General features: G+C 41.3%; 1 protein-coding gene across 3 annotated transcripts in view; it reads left to right on the forward strand.

The window, feature by feature from the left end:
• Positions 1–275: 275 nt before the first annotated feature.
• The window catches only part of PDE5A (phosphodiesterase 5A), a 129,705-nt gene continuing 108,318 nt past the window's right edge, over positions 276–21,662 (forward strand). Inside the window, exons 1-2 of one of the 3 annotated variants that reach the window (XM_070609227.1) lie at positions 276–1,174; positions 20,154–20,742. In XM_070609227.1, coding sequence (XP_070465328.1) covers positions 1,053–1,174; positions 20,154–20,742 — 711 coding nt within the window. In that variant the 5' untranslated portion in view covers positions 276–1,052. Of the gene's footprint in view, positions 1,175–1,450; positions 1,742–1,766; positions 2,601–20,153; positions 20,743–21,662 lie in introns of those variants that run through there. The other 2 variants (XM_070609228.1, XM_070609226.1) reach the window with 2 other exon arrangements.

The raw sequence follows: 21,662 nt of genomic DNA on the forward strand, positions 1-21,662 counted from the left end.
TACTTTTTCCAGAGTGTGTGTGTGTGTCTACGTTAATTCCAGTTAAATATAAATGACGAATTAATTTCAAGTGGGAAACTTGCTGCTCTGCACGGGCGTAGCACCCGTGCTCTCAAGTTACCCTAATTGTAGAGAGATGTCCTTGTTTTCTGACTTCATTCACAAACCATCCCTGATTATTTCAGTTTACCTTTTTCTTTTTCTGGAAATAGTCACGAAAAGGGGGTGTCTGATGCAAAGACACTTAGCTTGTAATGATTATTGTTGTTCTTATTAACATGAAGTACGGGAATGGCTTTGCTGGAAGTTACCCACCCAGACCCCGACATCTGTCTTGGCGGCACACGTCCCTCTCCTTACCCGGCCGCGGTCGGTGGCTGGGCGCTTTGAGCCACCGCGCTGGCTGGGTTCCGAGGGAGATCGGTCCCCACTCGCCGCAGACCGGAGCGCTAGGCTGGAGGAAAGCGAGACGGGACAGTCATTGTTCTCCCAGGCCCGAAGAAAAGCGCCTAAGGTAGCACCACCTCTCACGTTCGGGCGAAACTTCCCCTAGCTCCCGCTTTCTGGGCTCGGGATGGGTCTTCACATCGCGACCTTGCCTTTTCTGGAGTGGGCCACTCCGAGAACACACTACAGTCACCTTTGCGCGCTCCCCGGGAGCCGGCTTGGCACACAGCGCACCCCAGCGGCCGCGTGGCCTCCTTCTAGCCGTGGCCACTTAGCTTCCGGAGAGCTTGCCAGTCGCCGCCGCAGCCGCCTCGGAATCTGGGGACTCGACAGCCTGCGAGAGCCAGGCTCGGCCGGACCCCAAGGAGGGCGCGGGGCTGCGGCGCAGGGCCCCGCCCGGCACACCTGGGAGCCGTGAGGACTGGGAGAGGCGGGGCGCGGCAGAAGGCTGGCCCCGTGCCCGAGCCGCTTCCCCGAAAGCCGGCCGGACTGGAGCAAGGCGAAGGGGGAGGGTCTCGCGGCAGCAGCCTGCTCCTCCGAGGGAGGGACCCCAGCTGGGGCGGCCGAGCAGCGCCCGCGAGCCGCTGAGACGCGCTGCGCCCATCATGGAGCGGGCCGGCCTCGGCTCTGCGCCGCCGCCGCAGCAGCGGGACCAGGACTCAGTGGAAGCCTGGCTGGACGATCACTGGGACTTTACCTTCTCTTACTTTGTTAGGAAAGCCACCAGGTAAGAAGAGGACCCAGGGAAGACGCGACCGGGGCGCGGAGCGTGACCTGGGGCTGATCTCTCCCCTCTTTTGAATTTTCCCCTTCGTTCACCATTAAACAGCCTCCGTTCCCAGGCCCTTCCCTTTTGAAGTAGGTCCTTGGTCCTGTTACGGTGTAGAGACCTCGACTTTAAGGCGAGTACAGTAAAAAAACCCCAAGCGTCGGATTCGATCCAACTTGCTCACAAAGTTCAAATACAAAAATGTACGTTCCGCCCCCGCCCCACCCCCCAACCGTGACCGCCCTGGTATTCCCTGGGAGCAAGATTATTTTCATACAGCCGTGCTCCCGGGCCTTCCTCCAGCCCTTCTCTAGCCTCCTGGTTCCCCTAAATATCCTTAGCGAAACCAAAACAGTTTTTGAGCCCCTTCCCTGCAGCTCCGGAAGCACCATTTCCAACTCGGTCCCAGCGGCTCCGCTCCTCCCCCGTCCCCCCTCGCCCCGGCCCTGGCGGGGCGGGGAAGCCGGGGAAGGGGCGAGACCACGAGGAAGTCCAAAGGCAGCAACATGCCTGAACCTTCCCAGAGTGAGTGCCTTTTGCCCCCTTCCAGTCCCCCGATTGTCCCGCGCGCCTCCTTTCACTCGCTCTTGCGCCCAAGGCGGCGCCGCCGCCGAAAGGGCTCAGCGGAGGGGACAGCGGCGCGCACACAAAGGGCGCGGGGGAGGCGCGGCGGGCAGCGGACCCCGGGGGGCTGGCGGGTCCCGCGCGGCCCCAGCCGACCCCAGAGGCCGGCTCCTCCTGGTCAGGAGCCAAGCGCCGGGCGGCCGCGGCGGAGGGCGGGGAGGGAGCCTGTCCTTTGGGAGGCGGCGGCGCAGCGGGCAGTCGGGGCGCGCGTGGGAAACGCTTGCCGGAGAGTTGGGGAGGAACTGAGGCTGAAGCCGAGGGACGAGGAGGGTGGAGCGGAGAGCGCGCGGCGGGCGGGTCCTCTGAAGCCCGAGGAGTCGGTGCGAAGCCGGGGCGCGGGCGAGGCTGCGGCGCGCGGACTCGGGCCCACTGGAGGACGCACGCCTTTGCAGAAGGGTCCCGAACCGCGCCCCGCCGGCTCTGGACAGCGGCCATCGGGCAGCCCGCGCTGGCCGGCCGGGCCGCCCGCGAGGCGCGCACGGGGCGGTGATGGTGGAGGAGCCGGCCGGGGCTGGGCGCTGGGCTCCCACCCGCCGGCGCGCGGCCTCGGCTCTGCCGGGCGCTCCCCGCCAGGGGGCGGCGCAGTGCGGGGCGGCGGCGCGGCGGCGGGGGCGGTAGGGGACCCGGCTTCGAGTCTCGGCCTCACCTGGGCGCGTCGTGGCCCCCCGGCGCCTCCTGGAGTCCAGGGTCCGCCGGGGCCGCAGGATCTGCACCTCGAACTTCCCACGTTTGCTATGTTGCCCTTTGGAGACAAAACAAGGTACTTCCTTTAGCATCCCCCCCGTCCCACTTTCCCCCGGGGGTGCGGCGGGGACCCGGTGGTGGGTGGTGGCGCCGGGTCACACCGGTGGGGCGATGTTTCATTGAATATAGATTGTAAGACATTTTTGTCTTCCTTTAGTCTCTTGGGGATGTATTACTTTGGGGTCTTAGATGGGGATCTTTTTAACCCTTTCTCCTAACGAGTTGTCGATTTGATTACTTTCGGGGTTTTTGGACAGAGGCGATGGCTTCGGGACAAATCTTATGTTTTGTTTAATTACTCCACCTTCGTTTTAAATCCTCTTTCCCTCTTTCTCTTTCTTCCTTCAAAATCCTAAATCTGGAGCGACCAGAGGATAAACCCGGAAAGGAAAGTGGTTTCTTCTCAAAGGGCACTTTTCTGTGAGTTTGGGGCGAGGCACTAAGGCCATCCAGGTCTGGAGTTATTGATTGCTGTCGGTTGACAGTGTTCAGATGTCACCTGCTACCCCAAGGCCATCTGTCCTCACTCTCCTTTCTCCCTACGTTTCCACCTTCTGCCCCCCGTGAATCCTAGCGCACAGAACGGGGAGTAGGCAGAGAACTGGGCTGAGTTTTTCAGCGTGTGTGGCTGTTCGCTGGAGGTGTTCTTTAGGCAGATTATTAACAGTTGAAAGAAAAAAGTTGTTTTATAAATCAGCATAAATGCCCTTCACCCCCTCCCCCAACGGCATAAATTTGGGATTGTTTGTGGTAGTTTTTAACTAGTCACACACTTCACTTTCAAAGCCTGCCAAAACATTGAAAGTAACATATTGGAAAATAAATGAAAAGAGTTAAGTTACATTTCTTTTCGCATTACTTCTCCCAAGTAGTATAGGATTAAAACCCTAATTCTCAAAATTATACTGCTCTGTGTAAAATTTAGATCGTCTGAGACTATATACTTTTTTTCAGTTAGGGTTTTTATATTATAGTTGATGTTGACAACAGGCTGAACCCTTTCTATGATATATGTGTGTGTACATATGGTCTTAAGAGTTTATGTTGCCTATAAGTTGGAAAGCGAAAGTGTAAAATATTTGAGTAGTACAGGCCCTCATTTTAGGAGTTGCAAAGTGCTGAAAGTTGTCAGTGTAAAGAATATAATCTGAGAGCTTGTGTGTACCCAGAGGTTCTTCACAAAACAATATTCCAGTTTAGGCTGAAATTTGGTGGCATTAACTGGAGACTTAAGACTGAGAGTTTGGACGTTAGTTGATTATAAAAATGCCAAACAGCTCAATCCAGTAAGATTCACATGGTTGTGGTACAAACTTATCGCAGACATTTTAACTTTACAGCTAAGATTTTATTTTTTAACTAGAAGCTCACATTGCTTTGCTTTTTTTCCCTTTTATTACACTTTGTAAGTGTAAATGAATACCGTATGTGATTCAGGAACCCATGAAACAGGATAGTTCTGTAGAGGCATTTGGCATGTTTTAGGATTTGAAATACATTTGGATTCACTTAGATGGCCATCTGTGCCTGTAAACAGGCGTGTTGATGGAACTATTTCTACGTTGTTTGATTTAATTGTTGTCCTTTGACATTCATGCATGCATGCTTCTCTATCCTGTCCCCGGACGTGAATGATCTGCACTGAGTAGCAGTCATTGAACAGAATGGAGCTCCTGGCATTCCTAAATTCTCATTTAAACACCTGTGAATTCTGGTTGACCTTGAATGCAGTTGTGCTGCTCTATTACACTGTTTCTTGTAACTATCTTCAGCTCTGGAGCTAAGCACCCCATTAAAATCTGTAGCCTGGAGCCTAGGATAGACGCTTTCTAGTAATCACAGCCTGTTTATATGAATTTGAGAGAGTCAGTTGAACAAGTCATATAATCTACTGGCATAAAAATGCATTTGAAACTAGTAACCGCAATATATGGAAAACTCCCACCCTCACTATTGTAGACAACTTTGCAGTCCTCCAGGCCCGAGATGCTGTCTTAATTAAGGGCTCTTAGTGCTCATGCATTCACAACGCAGCCTTCCCCTGCTAATGCCGCTTAACAGCTGTTGTTATTCTTGACAGCATATTAAAATAATGTTACCTTTCATTAGTTACTAATCAGCTCTGTGGTAGGGGTGATATTTTAGGTCATTTAGTGTGGTAGGGGTAATATAATTGACTTTTTATTGCTTTGTTTTGTACTAGGCAAAAGCTTGAGAATATTTGGTATATACTGGAAATAGGAAATATTAAGTGAGGACAAGTTTTTATGACTGCTTGGATCAAAGTCCAGAAGCTTCACACCTCCGCGTGGTTTTCTGTTACAGACTTTTCATTTGACCCTGCAGGGCTGTGCTGAATTAGCTGACCTGCCAGGCCCTGTGTTTGTGATCCTTTCTTTTTGGTAATTTTTTTCTCATCTCTAAAAGCTGAAACATCTTTGTTTGCAAGATATTTTTATTAAAATCAGATGACGGATATAAAATAAACATTGCTATCTGCTCTTAAAAATTACTCTTTCTATAACTACATAGGGATAGAAACTTTTCACAATTTTCAGACAAATGGTTTGTTAAGCATATTTTGTTAAGCACTCACTAGTATTAAAGATAAAACTCTGTGGGCATAGGCTCAGTCTGACTTCAATATTATTTATAATATTTTTCTGATGGTGCAATAACGGCCTTTTTTGCTTTTATTGTGTATAACCAGGGGTCCATATAGCCAGCTCTAAGCAGCCTTTAGTGACCTAAAAGTCCTCATGTGGATTGAATTCTTCCTTTCTGGAAGAATCCATAGGAGCCCCTGAAAGGCTATTTCTCATTGCCCTTGTAGATCTAGTGTTCTCGAGGTTTCAAATGCAGATCCATTCAGATCTTGAAATACAAGATCATGATTCCTAAAATGTGGTAGAATTAATGCAGTCGCTGTTAGTCATAGATGGAGATTTCTGTGTGCTTAGTATAACATCATCTAAATAGGCCTGTAGTACTATTCAGTACTTTTTTTTTTCAGTTTGTGATCAGAAGATCTCTAGAAACTGCCAGTATTTTCACAAGGTCATGTCTTCAGCACCTCAAGATGAGCACTTTTTAGCATTTTGATTATGTCGTGTAACAAAATTTCCTTTTTAAGTAATGCCACCTAAATAGATGATTTGACTCTGGTCTCTGATACCATTTTCTTTTAAAATATTTGAAACTGCTTTCAAGTTGTATGGATAAAGTTTTTGTCTTCACCTTTCATCTGATGACAGAGAACATGCCTTACTGAGATGCTCCCCTTACTCTGGATTTGAAAACACAAATTCACTTAGAATTGGTTTGAACTTCCCAGTGCCTTTTAATAATGCTTGGGAAAGATTTCTTTCATAATTGAAAAGGCTAATCGGAACTGCTCAGTATTTATTAGTTTATCCCCCAAACATTTTTCAACCTAATAATTTATTAAACCATATAAATTTATTATGTTGTATCGAGTTAGATTTGTTCTTTGTTCTCAGAGCTGATTGAAGGATAAAAACCTCTTCCTGGGATAAAAGCCTTTCGTAAACACTGCAGGGCAATTAAATAAATCACTGAGTTGATTGATAGTGGAGGGTTGAAAAATGACTAATTTCTGAATTTAGGATGCAGACTAGCTACTGACTTGCAGGACTTCCTGTGAAATTAGTTTAACTGGACAGATGGAAATTCAGTTGGTCAGTGTTACGGCGGATTGACGTGGCCTTGGAAATATCTGTTATGTCAGGTTCTCAGTAAAGAGTGCCCGTGAGCTACATACCTAGGAATAAAAAATCGAAGAAAGTCTTTCCACATGAGTCATTCGTTTGATATTTAACTCTGTAATCTTATTTACTGACTCAGTATTCTCATTTTATTTTGAATTATATATATATTTTTCACAATGTAAGTGCTTTATTCATTTTCTCTAATTGGTAGGAGTTTATACTTATTGCCAACCAAATGTTTAAGACAGGTAAAGCAACCTCAGAGTTAAGTTCATCAGAATCATTTTGATAATTACTTTAAAAAGCTTTTAAAAAGCCTTTAAAGATATATATATATATTTCCTTTCGTCTTCTGGTTTGTAGTTTGTAGTAAACATACTTTTTAAAGTCTTACTGTGCCATTGTTAGCTTCTGTATCCTTTGAGATTTTTTCCCTTGATTCTGACTTGTAAAGCAAGATTAACATTTTGCAAATTATCTTCTCTGAATAATTTTATTATATTTAAACTTGGGAGAGAAAAGATCCTCGCCTGATATTATGCTTCTAGTGATAACTACAAAAAATAAGAATCGTCATTTCCTCTCTGTTGAATACCTTTGCTGAGGTCATAAGAAGAGAAAAGATCCTGATCTTTTAAGCTGATGAAATAATTAAAACACACATACAGGATCTTTGAACTTTAAAGTTAGAGAGGATCATGTAATCCAGTGTTTCTCAAACTTAAGTAATATTCCCCTGTTAAAGACACATATTCTTATTGAGCTCCAGGATATTAGAAAGCTTTTGGTCACAAGTGACAGAAACCCAACTTAAACTCATATGAAATTGACTCGCATAATTGAAGTGCCTGGGGATTGGTTTGGCTCTGAAATTCAGCTGATCAAATAATCTTGTCAAATTCTGTCTGTCTGTCTGTATATCTAGCCAATCTATCTTTCTTTCTTTCAGTCCGTCTATCCATCCATCCATCCATCCATCCATCCATCCATCGTTTTTGCCCCTATGCTGTGTTTATTCTCCTGCATACTTTCTTCCTGTGCTAGAAAAGTTTTTCCTTGGCAGATTTATGTGGGTCTTAAACTTCTGATACTAGAGAAGTACCTTCTTAACTATATCAGTCCTCTCACAATTACTCTGGCCGTGTTTGGGTCACATGCCTTCTCTGTACCAATCACGGTGTCCAGAAGAATAGGGCTGATTACTTTGTTGGGGCAGGTAACCCATAGTTGGATATGTCATTGGGGGAGAGGGAATTACCAAAAGAAAGTGATGAGGGCACACCCAGAAGTACCAGATACCTGGGGATTGGTTTGGCTCTGAAATTCAGCTGATCAAATAATCTTGTCAAATTCTATCTGTCTGTCTGTATATCTAGCTAGTCTATCTGTCTTTCCTTCAGTCCATCCATCCATCCATCCATCCATCTTTTGGATGTGGACTTCCTTTTATTTTAATATTAGTTAAATATGGAATTCTTAAGATTAGATATAATTTAATCACAGTTACAGTGTTTATGCAACTGTAATACCAAAATAAATTTATAATTTAATTATGAATAAAATGATAAAACTCCAACCAAATGCAAATTGACAGCATTCGTTAACTCACCCTTGCAAAGTGAACGTGGCCCTGACTGCCCGATGGAGGGTTTGGCGAGGTCAGTTCGCCTTTGCTGTGGCTGCCTTAGGAGGCATCCTTCACTGCTCCCGCTGGGTCTCTGTGTGAACAGGCATGAAACTTTATTCCTATGGCACAGCATACCCGCGTTTGGGTTTTACTTGGTTTGAAAGCATATTTGCATATTATATTTACATCTTTTATTTTCTCTTTATCCTACAACCACTCGGCTGCACTGTGATTGTAAACACAAATATAAACCTGACTGCTAAAATTGTAGGACAGTACTTGGTTCTAAGGTGGTCATCCCACTAATTTAAAGTATACTTCTTTTGCCTTTTTTGGGTTTTACTTGTCATCAGTGTGAAAACACAAAATTAAAAACATTTTCACAGAAAAAGTACAGATCTTCAAAACATACTTGTTTTGGATTCTCAGGACTTCTCAGACCTCAGATTGAGAAATGCCAATAGACCAGTCTGTCCCATATCTAAGCTGCAAAGCAAGTCAATTTACACATTCACAGCATAGGTTTCAGTTACGATGTTTTTCCTTTCAGATGTAAGTAGGTTTTCCTTAAAGGAACATTTTTCATACGCGTGATTATGAATGCGCGGAGAATTATAAAACGGGTCTCTTCCAACTCTCGGTCAAATTTGAATGTAAAACCATATGAGGATATCACTTGGAGGTGCCCCTAATCTCCCGTTTCATTTAATACTGTTATAGTATGTTAATCTTTTATTCATCTAAACCGATGCTTCCCAAAGGGCATGCTATTGGCATCTTGGTGGACCAAAAGCTTTCTAACTAATATGACAGTTTTTTTTGTTCTGAGAGACTGTTCAGAGCATTGCAGGCTGTTTAACGTCTCTGGGCCCCAGACACTAAATTCCAGGAGCACCCCCATCATTGTGATGCCATGGTCACAATGCCCCCTAAGGGCTGGCACCACGACTGAGTTGGGAGCCACTGTTCTGAACTCTTTAAAATTTATTTCTGTTTATGGTGGGCAAGGGCCCCACGTAGGACAGATTCAGACTTCACCGCCAGAACTATCTCTTTCTGAGAGTATGACCTTAGGTACTTTATTTGCTTTCTCTGTTAAATGGAAATAAGAGCATTCACTTCATAGAGTTCTTGAGAAATTTAAAGGAAATAACGCCTATTTCCTTACCTTTTTTAGAGTGATTTTCAGTTTACTATTTTACCTTGAGAATCATCAATGCCTTAAATATAATCACCAACTGTGATAGTCACTCCCTTATTCTGGTAAATGGGAATTAGAAGAACAGGACAGGGGTTTTATAGACTTTAAGTGTCCTTCTCATTCTTTAGATGAATTTTTATTGATGGTTTGAACAGAACCTTTGTGGATCGTGTAAGGTCCTGGAAAGGTGACTGGAATGGGAGACCAGACTTGCCGAGTTTGTCCCCAGCTTTGTGACTGTCTCAAGTTAATAAACCTCCACTTTAAAATGGGAAGTGAGAGGGAATGAGAATCAAGGCAGACAGATTAATCAGTGAGCTTAAAAATCTCTTCCAGCTCTAAGCATTCTGGATTCTCACCAGGAGAGCAGAGTGTCGACTTCTCAGATTGAATAGTTTCCTCCTTTAAGTATTTTCCAAATACCTGTAGTGGATTCAGTTCAAATTATGCCAACTATGTAACTAAAACCGTATAGAATTAGGATCCAAGAGCAGAAAAATTTCTAACATTATAATGTGAGTTATTTTTATGTTTTTCCTACAGATAATTTTAGTAGATTTCCATATGAGTTATCAACTATCCCTTTCCAGACAGGAAATTAATACACTCTTTGTAATTCTGGCTGTAGTGATTAATTCACATGACTGATGAAGAAAGCACTGGAGAGAAAGAAAAAGGGATGATGTTTTAATAGTAGATTTAAGAACACGAGAACTCGTGTTTTGTGGATCATTGAGGGCGTGCAACTTTTTGCTCTTGTTTTGTTTGCAAGGCACCCCAGAAGTCTCCCCAAATGTTACTGCTCAAGGGACCTGCTATATGGCCATCCATGAGGCCCATGCATCAGCCTACTTACAGAATTTCCCCAAGTGAGCCCCCTTGGGTAGGAGCTAAAACAGATCAACTTTAATCCCCAAATCTGCTGTCGCAGAGTGTTAAAGCATTGTTTTATCATGTGTTAAAACCATTCTCCAGCTTAGAATTACAGTTATTATGAAATACTGCTATGGTTTTCATCACAGTAATTAGTTGTATATTTTCCCAAAGGGTTTTATTTTATCTTTGATATTTTGGAAAAAAAATCATCCCCCAAATCTATAACTTATTTTTTTTAAATTAATTTCTAAGTAGTAATGGAAAAACAAGTTACGTTCTTGCAATTATTTTTCTCAACTAAATGTTCAGCTCTTAATCTTTCTGTGTTACTCAGAAAATTATGTCATATGTAAGTGTAGTTATTGGTCTAGGGAGTCTATGTTTTTTCAGTACTAATTTGAGAAAATGCTAACATTAAAACATCTCTTTCTTATGAGTGTTTCTGTAGAGAAATTAGTGCTTTTAAACTAGGAGCAACAAATGGCTAACATCTAGTTATTCTATAGAAGCCCATTGAATAAATTATTTTTATTTTTACAAAAGAAAATCACTTTTGGTGCTGGCCTCATGGCTTAGTGGTTAAGTTTGATGCACTCTGCTTCAGCGGCCTGGGTTCCTGGGTTGGGATCCTGGGCGTGGACATACACTACTCATCAGCCATGCTGTGGCGGCATCCCACATATAAAATAGAGGAAGATTGGCATGGATGTCAGATGAGGGCTAATCTTCCTCAAGCAAAAAAATTAAAATAAATCACTTTCGAGAGTACACTCTATTTAATTGATTAACTTAAAAACAGTAGCTATCATGTGTTAAACATTGTGTCCCAGGGGGCTGGCCCTGTGGCCAAGTGGTTAAGTTTGTGCACTCCGCTTCAGCGGCCCAGGGTTTTGTTGGTTCGGATCCTGGGCACGGACATGGTACTGCTCCTCAAGCCATGCTGAGGTGGCATCCCACATGCCACAACTAGAAGGACCCACAACTAAAAATATACAACTATGTACCGGGGGGTCTTTGGGGAGAAAAAGGAAAAATAAAATCTTTAAAAACACTGTGTCCCAGACTCCATGCTGTCATTTTATGGGCATCATTTCCTTTTTCTTAAGAACCCTATGAGGGTTATTGCCATTATCTCCATTTTAGAGAGAGAGTAATTAATGTATCTAAGGTCTCATTCTTAGATAGTAGTAGTTCTGGGATTGACGGCTAAGTCTTTGCCACCTGGGACCCTTAAGCGCCATGCTCTGCTGGAATTCACTGTCCGTATTCCCAGAAGCAAAGCAAGGCTCCTACAGTTAATGTCATGTGACTCTCACTCAGGAAGAGGTGGAAGTCTCTCCCAGGGCCTCTTACTGTGCAAGCATCTTACTAAATGATGGGCCTAGAGACCTTGCCCAAGTGGGTTTAGTTTCCATATATAATTTGAGAGTATAAAAAGTGGGAACTCTCAAATGACTTTTTAAAATAGAGTGGCTGACAGTTTAGGTACTAGGCCATTACAATTATATTTTTAGTATTAGAACATGAAATACCCTAAGTACAGTGTATTTTCAAAAGAATTTTTATCCTTTGATACATTATTTTAGGCAAGAGTACAAAATACATTAAACTAGTTGCTCTACAAGTAGGTTTCATCTAAAATCGAATTACATTTTTTTTTACAATTTTTTTTTTAAGATTGGCACCTGAGCTAACATTTGTTGCCAATCTTCTTCTTTTTTTTTTTCTTCTCCCCACCAAAGCCCCCCAGTACCTAGTTGTATATTCTAGTTGTGAGTGCCTCTGATTGTGCCATGTAGGATGCCACCTCAGCATGGCTTGATGAGTGGTGCCATGTGCACGTCCAGGATCCGAACCCTTGAAACCCTGGGCCGCCGAAGCGGAGTGCGTGAACTTAACCACTCGGCCACGGGGCAGTCCCTAATTAGATTTTTAACTCATGAGAGTTATTGTGTTTATATCACAATTTTACTTTACATTGTAATTTTTTCTTTTTCCTTACTTTTCTAGATGCCAAGAAATATTCTATAAAACCTAGGCAACGTATTTTAATTATTTTTCCCTTTCAAGACATCTGGAATATTGAATATGTATTTTTAGACATTTCTGTCTTTTTGAAGATTTCTTTTGTAAGATGAGTAAGCAGTTCAGCTTTAGTAGAAAGTAAAATTATTGCTGCATGGAGCCCTTGTGGACACAGGCCATAGTGTGTGTGTGTGTCTGTGTCCCTTTTGCTAATCATATTTGAAATGCCATGCAAGAGCTTGGGTCCCTCCTTCCTGTCGATAAGTTTTGCATATTCTATTTAATACTTCTAGATAGTAGGCATTTGGAGGAAGCTGTGACTTGTCTAGATTAGTGGTAAATTTCCAGAACACAAAATAAATTATAGTTTTCTTTCCTGTGATAGGTTTATAATAATCTTGAGTGAAAAATGAGAAATTGGGAAAGGGGGAAAGTTTTGATTCTTAACAGGATGTGCCATATTTTCATTTTTTAACTGAATATTACTAATCTATAAAATTTTTAGAAAGTATGGGATCAAGTGTACCCAATATACAAAACTTATTTAAATATCCCTAAAAAAGGTATTACTCGCTTGGCACCATGAAATTTAATCAATAACTTAATTGAGTCTATGATACACTTTTCATCTACCTAAAACATATGAGCACATAGGAAGTGTAGAATGGAATATATAGCGCTTTATCTCTGCCATGTGTGTAATTTTGATGAAATAAGCCTTGTGTTACAACCATTGTAAAAAAAGGACAGTTCACCTTCTAAGCTTCCTAGCCCCCTAGAATTCCTTTGATCTTTTTTATCACTCAAGAATGAATGTATTCATCCCTCTGTGTGTTAGTAAAGACATAGCAAAATGTCCGGCCCTGGAAATGTCAAGTTCAGCTTTTGCCTGCAGCCGCTGCTAGACCCAGGCTGCCTGGCCTTGTGAGTGTGTGAACTCAATTTAGTTTTGCAGGGCGCTCCACCCACGTGGTAACACCGTCTTGAAGGGCGCAGTGCTGTTAGTGCTGTAAAGAAGCCTCATGAAATCAAAATGTGTTGAGCGTTATTCTTCATGACACTGATTTTTATATCAAATTGTCATTGCAGGAGCAGTTTGAGCTGCAAAAGTCTTCTCTGAAGTAGAATATTAGGACAATAAACGGGGATTGATTGCATTCATTGTTCAAAAGAGATTTGAGATTTAAAATTCAAGTTACATTTTTGACAACTTATAGCAAGTTTTTGGCAACTTCCATTGGTTTTATTTCCTACTATCTAATTCCTATCAGTGTTTTGGGTTCTTGACTTGCTCAGTGTGGGAAAGGGTCCCTCAGCGATCCTGCGCAGCGTCTGTGGTATGCAGAATACAGGTTTGAAGCCACAGATAGGATTTGCATTTGTGTTACCTGAGCGGAATAACTCCCAACATTGATTTTTGGTACCCTCTGAGATTTCTCCCGTTATTTTAAGACATATTGTAAAAAGTCTAAAACAAAACTAAATCTAATTTACCCACTTAAAATTGGTGTATAATACAACTCATTTATGAGGTAAGAAATTTTTTGTGTAATAAAATGAGGACGGAAATAAATGACTGGCGGATAATAAAACATTGTGGTGAGGAGACAGGGAATGGTTTGTATGGGATGTTAAGCATCAGGATCTAGTCATTGATTATAAATCCTTGGCATCAGTTTTCATTGCCTCTCCTTTGGCCATGGCTTTGTTTCAAGTGTCTAGGGCCTGTTGTCTTTCATTAACAGCCTTGTAAAAGTTAAATCAACTCAAAGACTTCAAGAGGGCCGCTCTGCTCGTGATTGCTTCCAGGTTTGCAGGGCAGTGAGCAAGGACAGGCTTGCACATGGAAGTCAAGTCTCTGAGTTAACTAGTGCTGGTAGCAAAGGGTAAAATACCTTTGTGGAACAGATGTCCCCTTCGTTCTTTTTGCTCGGATGGCTAGGGTGTAACTTATGTAGAGTTAGGATGTAACTCTTCTTTTTTGGGGTAAAACTTAGGGAGAGTCTATAAAGAATGGCATTCTGAAGTATCTGCTTTGGCCAAGGACTTTGAGTCCTCAGGGTGCGTGTAGTCAGCCTGTGTCCAGACCCCATGAAGCCCCCTCAGCCTGTGGGCCTGTACCCAGGAAACACCACCTTTTTTCCCGTCTTTTCCCTGGTTCTCTTGGCAGAATTTTATGAGGAAATAAACAGCCGTTGCTCCTTACCCCAGCCCTACATCTCCATTGGGATGAGGACTAAAGCATGTGAGACAGCAAAACGTTAAATACGTGGGAGAGATTTTGAAATGCTTCCACACGCGTTTCCTATCGGACTCGTATGTCAGCCCTGTGCGGTGAGTGAAGGAGTAAGGCTATGTAAAAATGAGGAAGCCGAGGGACAAAAAGAGGCTAAGGAAGTTGATTGACCTAATGATGCCCTCCTGGCCTTTGATACTGTAAGCCGTTGTGGGGTCTTCATGGCCTGTTAATACATTGCTGCCCATTTTTACACCTGGAGAACCTGAACCCCAGAGAAGTTGTAACTAGTTCACCCTCACATGTGTGTTGTCTTGTAGCTGGAACTGGAATTATCTCCTGACAGCCAGTTTGGTATTCTTGACTTCATACCCTGCTGAAGTCAGCACCTTGCACTTCGAAAGGAAGTCAGAATAGGTGGTATTTGCCCTGTTTATAGAGGATGAAATTGAAATGCAGAAAGAGAACTCTGCCACTGGTTACACATCCTGTTAGTAGCAAATGCTAAGACTAGATTAGAATTTAGGATTCATGGGTAAAAAACACAGCTTCTTAATGCTTTGTCGTCCCCCAAATTTTTAGCAATTAGTCAATCTCTCTTTTATATGTCGACTGCAGTTTGTTTTTTCTCTATTAAATACATTATATAGTATGGTTTGGAGAGTAACAGGAGAAAGCTTGATTTAAGGAGGAATTTTATGCCACAAATTATTAATCCAGGAGCTTTCAAAAGGTTCCTTTATCCATACACAGTATCACAGTGTTGTATACAGGATCCTTTGTGCTCTTTTGATGATAAAATTAGTATTAGAGATTTGATAGCCTGGAACTCATTAGTATGCTGCATAGACCTTACCTTTTCTTTGTGGTCTTTCTGCCAACAATTCCAGTTGGGAAAAACAGAAGATAGAATGACTAGAGTGGCCGGCTAAAATACAGGACACCCAGTTAAATTTGAATTTCAGATACTACTTATACTAAAAAATTATTCATTGTTTATATGAAACTCAATTTTAACTGAATGTCCTGTATTTTTATTTGCTAAATCAAGCAACCCTAAGAATGACTCTTGTCTCGAACACATTTATAATACATTCTGTTTAGTGCCTTGTCTTAGATTTATTAAATGTGACCTGTTTTCAGAGAAAGACAGACATGGGATTCAGGCAGGTTTTTTTAAGGACACTAACCTTAAGAATCTTTGTTCTCCTGAGTCCTCTGAGGCAGAGTTCTTACCTCCGTGGTTGAGTGTGCCATCCTTTTATGATCTGGATGGAAAGAAGTTAGAGACTGTTATTGGAAGTGATCTTACTCTCCCTGGCCTCGTGTGCCTGACTTTGACTTTGACCCTTTCTGATGCAGCGGGAGGTTATGGAGGCCTTCTTCATGACAAGCACTGAGGTTCCCGAACTTCTGTATTCTTCCAGGCTGTAAGACTTGGAACAGGAGACCTGGTTTTGCTCCCAAATAGCAGAATGTGTTTGATTCAACCATTTAATTTAGCTTCATAATTGACAAAGCAGGATTGTTAATGCCTGCCTCACTAGGTTTAAATAAAAGATGCTTTTTTTTTCTTGGTATCACTAATGTAAATAGTTTTCAAAGTCCCATACAATCAAGGAAGAGCAAGAATGGAAAATAGAGATCCTATGCAAGATCATAGGAGTGATTTGCCCGGTCAGAATCACCACGCAGCTTTCTTGAATCCCATCTGGTACTTTTTACCCTTATATTTGACATGTTTACAGTCACCTTTTCCACCTTTATTCATTTGTGTGCATTTACATTTAATTTCATATGACAGCAAGATCCAATATGTATATAAATTAACCTCTGAACACAAAATAAACTTCAGTTTGGGGAGGAGAGGTCAGTTAATAATTTATCTGAGGTTGCTCATTACCATTTCCCTGGTGCCCAGCCCCGCTCAGCGATCTTTACCTCATGAGAATAATTCATTCTAGACAAAAAGGACGCTTAAAAGTGAATTCAATTAAAATAGCAGTGAAAATGTTTTAATTGGAACTTTATCTTGAAAAATGGAACCGTAGATTATGAAAGTAAATTTATCTTATTTTAGATTTCATAAAATTGAGATTATAATGAAAACTCCTTGCTAAGTTTTACAATAAACAATTGATTTTCTGACAAAACTGTACCGTAAACAATGGCACATGTTTATCATATGAATACATGTATACCTCATGTTTGACTTTTGCAGCAGGATCATAAAGAGATTTTTTTCCCCAAAAAAATAGTTTTTTTGAATTAATATTTGAAAACTTCATCAGTTTTTCCAAGGGCCTTTCTTAGTCTAGAATGTAATTATTTGAACAGAATTCTCTTTTCAAGTATCTGTTATCTCATTATCCTGGTTGATTCTTTCTTCAGTTGTTAGCTGGTCTTTAATTGGGCATAGCTCTTGTCTCCAAGAAAATATCTAGAGGTAAATCACTTGTGAGACAATTAACTATAGTAATAAAAAACACGTGAAGAATTTTTTTGTTTTTTAAAGATTGGCACCTGAGCTAACAACTGTTGCCAATCTTTTTTTTTTCCTGCTTTATCTCCCCAACCCTTCCCACCACCCCCCCCGCCCCCCCCCCCCCCCCGTACATAGTTGTATATCTTAGTTGTGGGTCCTTCTAGTTGTGGCATGTGGGACACCGCCTCAACGTGACCTAACGAGCAGTGCCATGTCCGCGCCCAGGATCTGAACCCTGGGCCACAGCAGCGGAGCGTGCGAACGTAACCACTTGGCCACGGGGCCAGCCCCATGAAGAATTTTTGAACACTGGCTCTGAGACATGTAGTCAGCACTGCAGCGTATATGAGGATAAATTAGCCATGATCAGTTACGATGCTTAACGTCAGAGAGATGGTTAATAGCTAAAACACAATGTTGATTTTCTGTAACGAATATACTGGCATTCAGATATTCAAAAGACTGTTGTCCCTTTTGATGCAGTTAATTTAGGAGGCTTCATTTATTTATTCACTCACTTCACTCAAGAAATATTTACTGAGGACATACTGTGTAACAGGCATTTTCTACGTGACAGGGAATGCAGTAGTGAACAAGGGAGACAAGTAGCGCTGATGAAATTTACATCTGGTCAGGAAAGACAGGCAAACCAGCAGGTGAATAAACAAGAAAAGTATCTAATAATGAGATGAGGAGGCTGTGATCAGCCGGCGCAGGGGAGCGGAGAGCATTCCAGATGGGGGCAGTTGGAGCTAGTGTGCTTGAGGAGCACCGAGGAGGCCAGCATGGGCGAGAGCAGCCGCGGTGGGGGTTTCAAAGAGTTCGGGTTTTATTCTCAGTTCATGGAGGAGCCAAGTTGGGTAGTTAAGCTCTTAAGGTTTACTTTGTTAAAAGATTACTCTGGCTGCTGTCTGGAGAATGGATTGAAAGGGGCATGTATGATATGAGAGAGAGCAGTTGGGGCTGTGGCCATAGTCCAGGTAGGATATGGTGGGGCTTGGACCAGAGTGGTAGGACAGGAGATAGAAACAAACAGGTTGGGATAGAAGGTTTTGTGAGTCAAGTAGATGCGACTTGGATTGGACGTGAGAATTGAAGGAAACGGAGATTTAGAGTAATTCCGAGATGTCTGGTTTGAGTAACTGGGGAGGTGATGGTGCTATTTATTAATGTGAGGAAGACTGGCTGGGAGTGAGATGGGAGCAAGATGACGTTGGGAGGGGCATTAGGAATTGTTTCCCCCATTTTCACCTGTCTGCTTAGATATCCACATGGAGTTGTTACGTATGTGGTTTGATTAAAAAATAAAAAAGTTGATCATTTTCCAATGAGAAGATAGGAAATAAGTTGGGGCAAAGTTTTAGGTTTGTAGCTGAAATAGTTAAAATGCCTATTTTCATATTGGTTTCACAATTTAAGTTACATATACATATTTAAAAATTTCGTAAGTTACGTTGATTTACACATACTGCTTTTTTCCTATCTTACATTTTACAAAACAATTTTATTTAAAAGCTTCCTATACATTTTTGACAGCCTCACATGTGTTTTTGACATCAACTGCCTTTGGCACTACGGCTGCCATATAAGCATTTCCCAGAGTACCTCCCCCTCATTTCTGTCTGCTTTTAAGATACAGCATTATTTGAATCAGCGTATGTTGCTGTCACTGGAAAGTTTGTCCTAAGTCACAGCATGTCTTCATAAAGCATTAGGACAGTTATATTTTTAAAAACTCTGTGCTGTAGGTATATACTTGTGATCTGTGCTATGTACCTGCCTACTGTGTTACTTTTAAAAGAGAGCTTTAAAGGGGTTTTATAACTGTATCCGACGCTTGAAATTATGAGGGCATCTGGATAATATCTGTGTTATTTTTTTCCCCATTTCATTCTAGACTGGCACCATTTCAGAATAATATATATTTACCAAACAATACAGTGTTGTTCAAAGTAAAATAATTAAGGGAGCATCCCATAAATGAAAGACTTAGTGGAAACTCAGAAATAAGACAGCCTCTTCTTTTCCCCTCAGCTTTCTTCTTTTTTCGCTTAATAAATCTGGAGATTATTTGTATCAGTGCATATGACCATCTTTCACTGTCTGCCTAGTGGTCCATAGGATAAATGTGTTTAGCTAGCCTCCCATTGGTGGTATTAGGTTGCTTCTCACCTTCGCTAAAACAAATAGTATTGCAGTAAATACCTTGGGCATTGGCAAGCTTTTTTTGTCTTGCCATTTGGTGAAAATAATCCATATGTTATTGTAGAGTAGAGATTGCATTGTTCTTATTATAGGCACATTCTTTTAAATATCCTCAGCAGTAGCAAGTTTTTATCTTTTGAAGGTAAATTTGAGTTTTGGGAAAAGTCAAGTCTTATGCATAAGATAGATATTAAGTTAGCTGTTAGTCTATGTTTTTTTGGGTCTTTGTCTTTTGAGAGGAAGGCTTAGTGAAAACCAAGATCTAACTTTTAGATAAAACTAATCTTATTTGGCTTACAAATTTTCTTAGAAGTTAGTTTCAAAAGAAGAATTCCAAAAATGTCTAACGTAATGGTAGTATCAATTGGTATAAGATTATGGCTTTCCAAGGGGAATTATTTGAAATCAATAATCGTTTGGATGTGTATGATCTGGTATGTTTGTTTAAAAAAATCACCCACTGTGAAGGCTTTAGCTCAAATAGGTATCTTCCACAGGAGGATACATTAAAACCATAAATAAGTTTTCTTGGGTTGAATTTTTAAAATTAGGTATTGCCTACTTTTTAACTTTCTTCCTTTATACCAGGAGTAGGTAATCTAGAATAAATCATTTTTACCATTCATCAAGCATTATTAGGATATTTACAGAAGTCTAGTCTTTCTATCAGATAAAATTGTTTATATTTCCCATTTCCCCTTCTAAATCTAATCTATATACAGCAATATAGATAAAACTATCTAAAATTAAGCATATTGCTAGCCAAATTTAGATAAATATTTATCTTTAACTTTCAAATATTTAACTTCAGAACAAGTTGTATGTTTTAAACAGCAGATTAATTTCCCTATTTATGTTTTCTTAAGACTATTGTCAAATTTAGTGTCTTTTACTTTAATACAATCTGATTTTGAGAAAAGCAGACTTGATGCTTGATGTGTTATAAATCAGGTATCTGAAAATATATATATATGGGTGTCATACTTTATTAAAATTATTCATTGAAGCAATTGTCCTCTACAGTTTTTCAAAAGAAAACTTTCTTAACTAAACCATCTTGTTTATATTTTCTATGACAAATCGAATTATGATCTGACCAGCTTACCGTGAGGGAATTTTTAGCACCTGTCAGAGGCAGCACCTTTCCATCTGAAATATTTAATGTGTCGCATGTTCTGTTTTGCAGAGAGATGGTCAATGCATGGTTTGCTGACAGAGTTCACACCATCCCTGTCTGCAAGGAAGGCATCAGAGGCCACCCGGAATCCTGCTCTTGCTCCTTGCAGCAGACTCCCCGAGCAGATAGCAGCGCCCCTGGGACACCAACCAGGAAAATCTCTGCCTCCGAATTTGACCGGCCTCTTAGACCCATTGTTGTCAAGGATTCTGAGGGAACTGTGAGCTTCCTCTCTGACTCAGAAAAGAAGGAACAGATGCCTCTAACCCCTCCAAAGTTTGATAATGATGAAGGGGACCAGTGCTCAAGACTCTTGGAATTAGTGAAAGATATTTCTAGTCATTTGGATGTCACAGCCTTATGTCACAAAATTTTCTTGCACATCCATGGACTCATTGCCGCTGACCGCTATTCCCTGTTCCTCGTCTGTGAGGACAGCTCCAACGACAAGTTTCTTATCAGCCGCCTCTTTGATGTTGCAGAAGGTTCAACACTGGAAGAAGCTTCCAATAACTGTATCCGCTTAGAATGGAACAAAGGCATTGTGGGTCATGTGGCAGCGCTTGGTGAGCCTTTGAACATCAAAGATGCGTATGAGGTAAACAGGGAGCCTTTGGAACCCTGGAGATGGGTTGGGGAGGGGAACATGGGTAGGCATTGGACAACTACTGTGAATGGGGGCGTTATTAAAAACTGAGGTGTATGCAATAAGATAACTGAGAGGTAGTAATTTGTGTACTTAGTTAAAACTAGAATGTATGGTAGGAACTTTCCTGTCTTTTAAATCTTTTTTACTGGTGGTTGAGTCAAGGATATGAACCTGAGAGAAATCTTATCTTATTTTTCTCGTTAATGATAATTTAACATAGCTCATCTCATAGTTATATTCTGTCATCACTATACATATTCCTATCTGTTATTTCCATGTCTGAGGATTTTACTGAGATTCCAAGATGATAGGTCCAAAAACTGTCAAGAAACCAAACTCATAGGCTTTTAAAAATTCATTCATTCATTCAATCATATCCACTCATTCAAAGTCTCACTGACACCAAAAAAGTTTGATTTTCTGTCTTTCCATCCTTTCTTCCGTTTAGTTATATGTTATGTATAGTTGCTATACATTATGCTATAGTTATGTATAAGTCTTTAATTAAGGACTTAAAGATTATACTATATGATTCTTCAAATTTTCTATTTAAAATGATCATTTTTATTGATAGAATTATGGGTTTTAAACAAAGCATCTTAATTGAATGACACTTGATATATTTATGAAATACTTTCTAGCACTTTGAAAGAACAATTGTTCTAGCTACCTACCACATAGTACACCATAAAGGTTCTGGGATAATCCCAGCTCAACACTCTTATATGTAATTTGAGGGGTCACTGCTGTTTTATTCACCCCTGTGTCACTGGTGCCTAATACAGTGCCTGGTGCATAGTTGAGTCTTGATAAGTATTGATTCAGTGAAACTTATAGTAGATAAGATAGATAAGTAGACTAGAAAGCAG

This window comes from Equus przewalskii, chromosome 2 (assembly GCF_037783145.1).
Source record: "Equus przewalskii isolate Varuska chromosome 2, EquPr2, whole genome shotgun sequence".
Taxonomy (NCBI): Eukaryota; Metazoa; Chordata; class Mammalia; order Perissodactyla; family Equidae; genus Equus; species Equus przewalskii.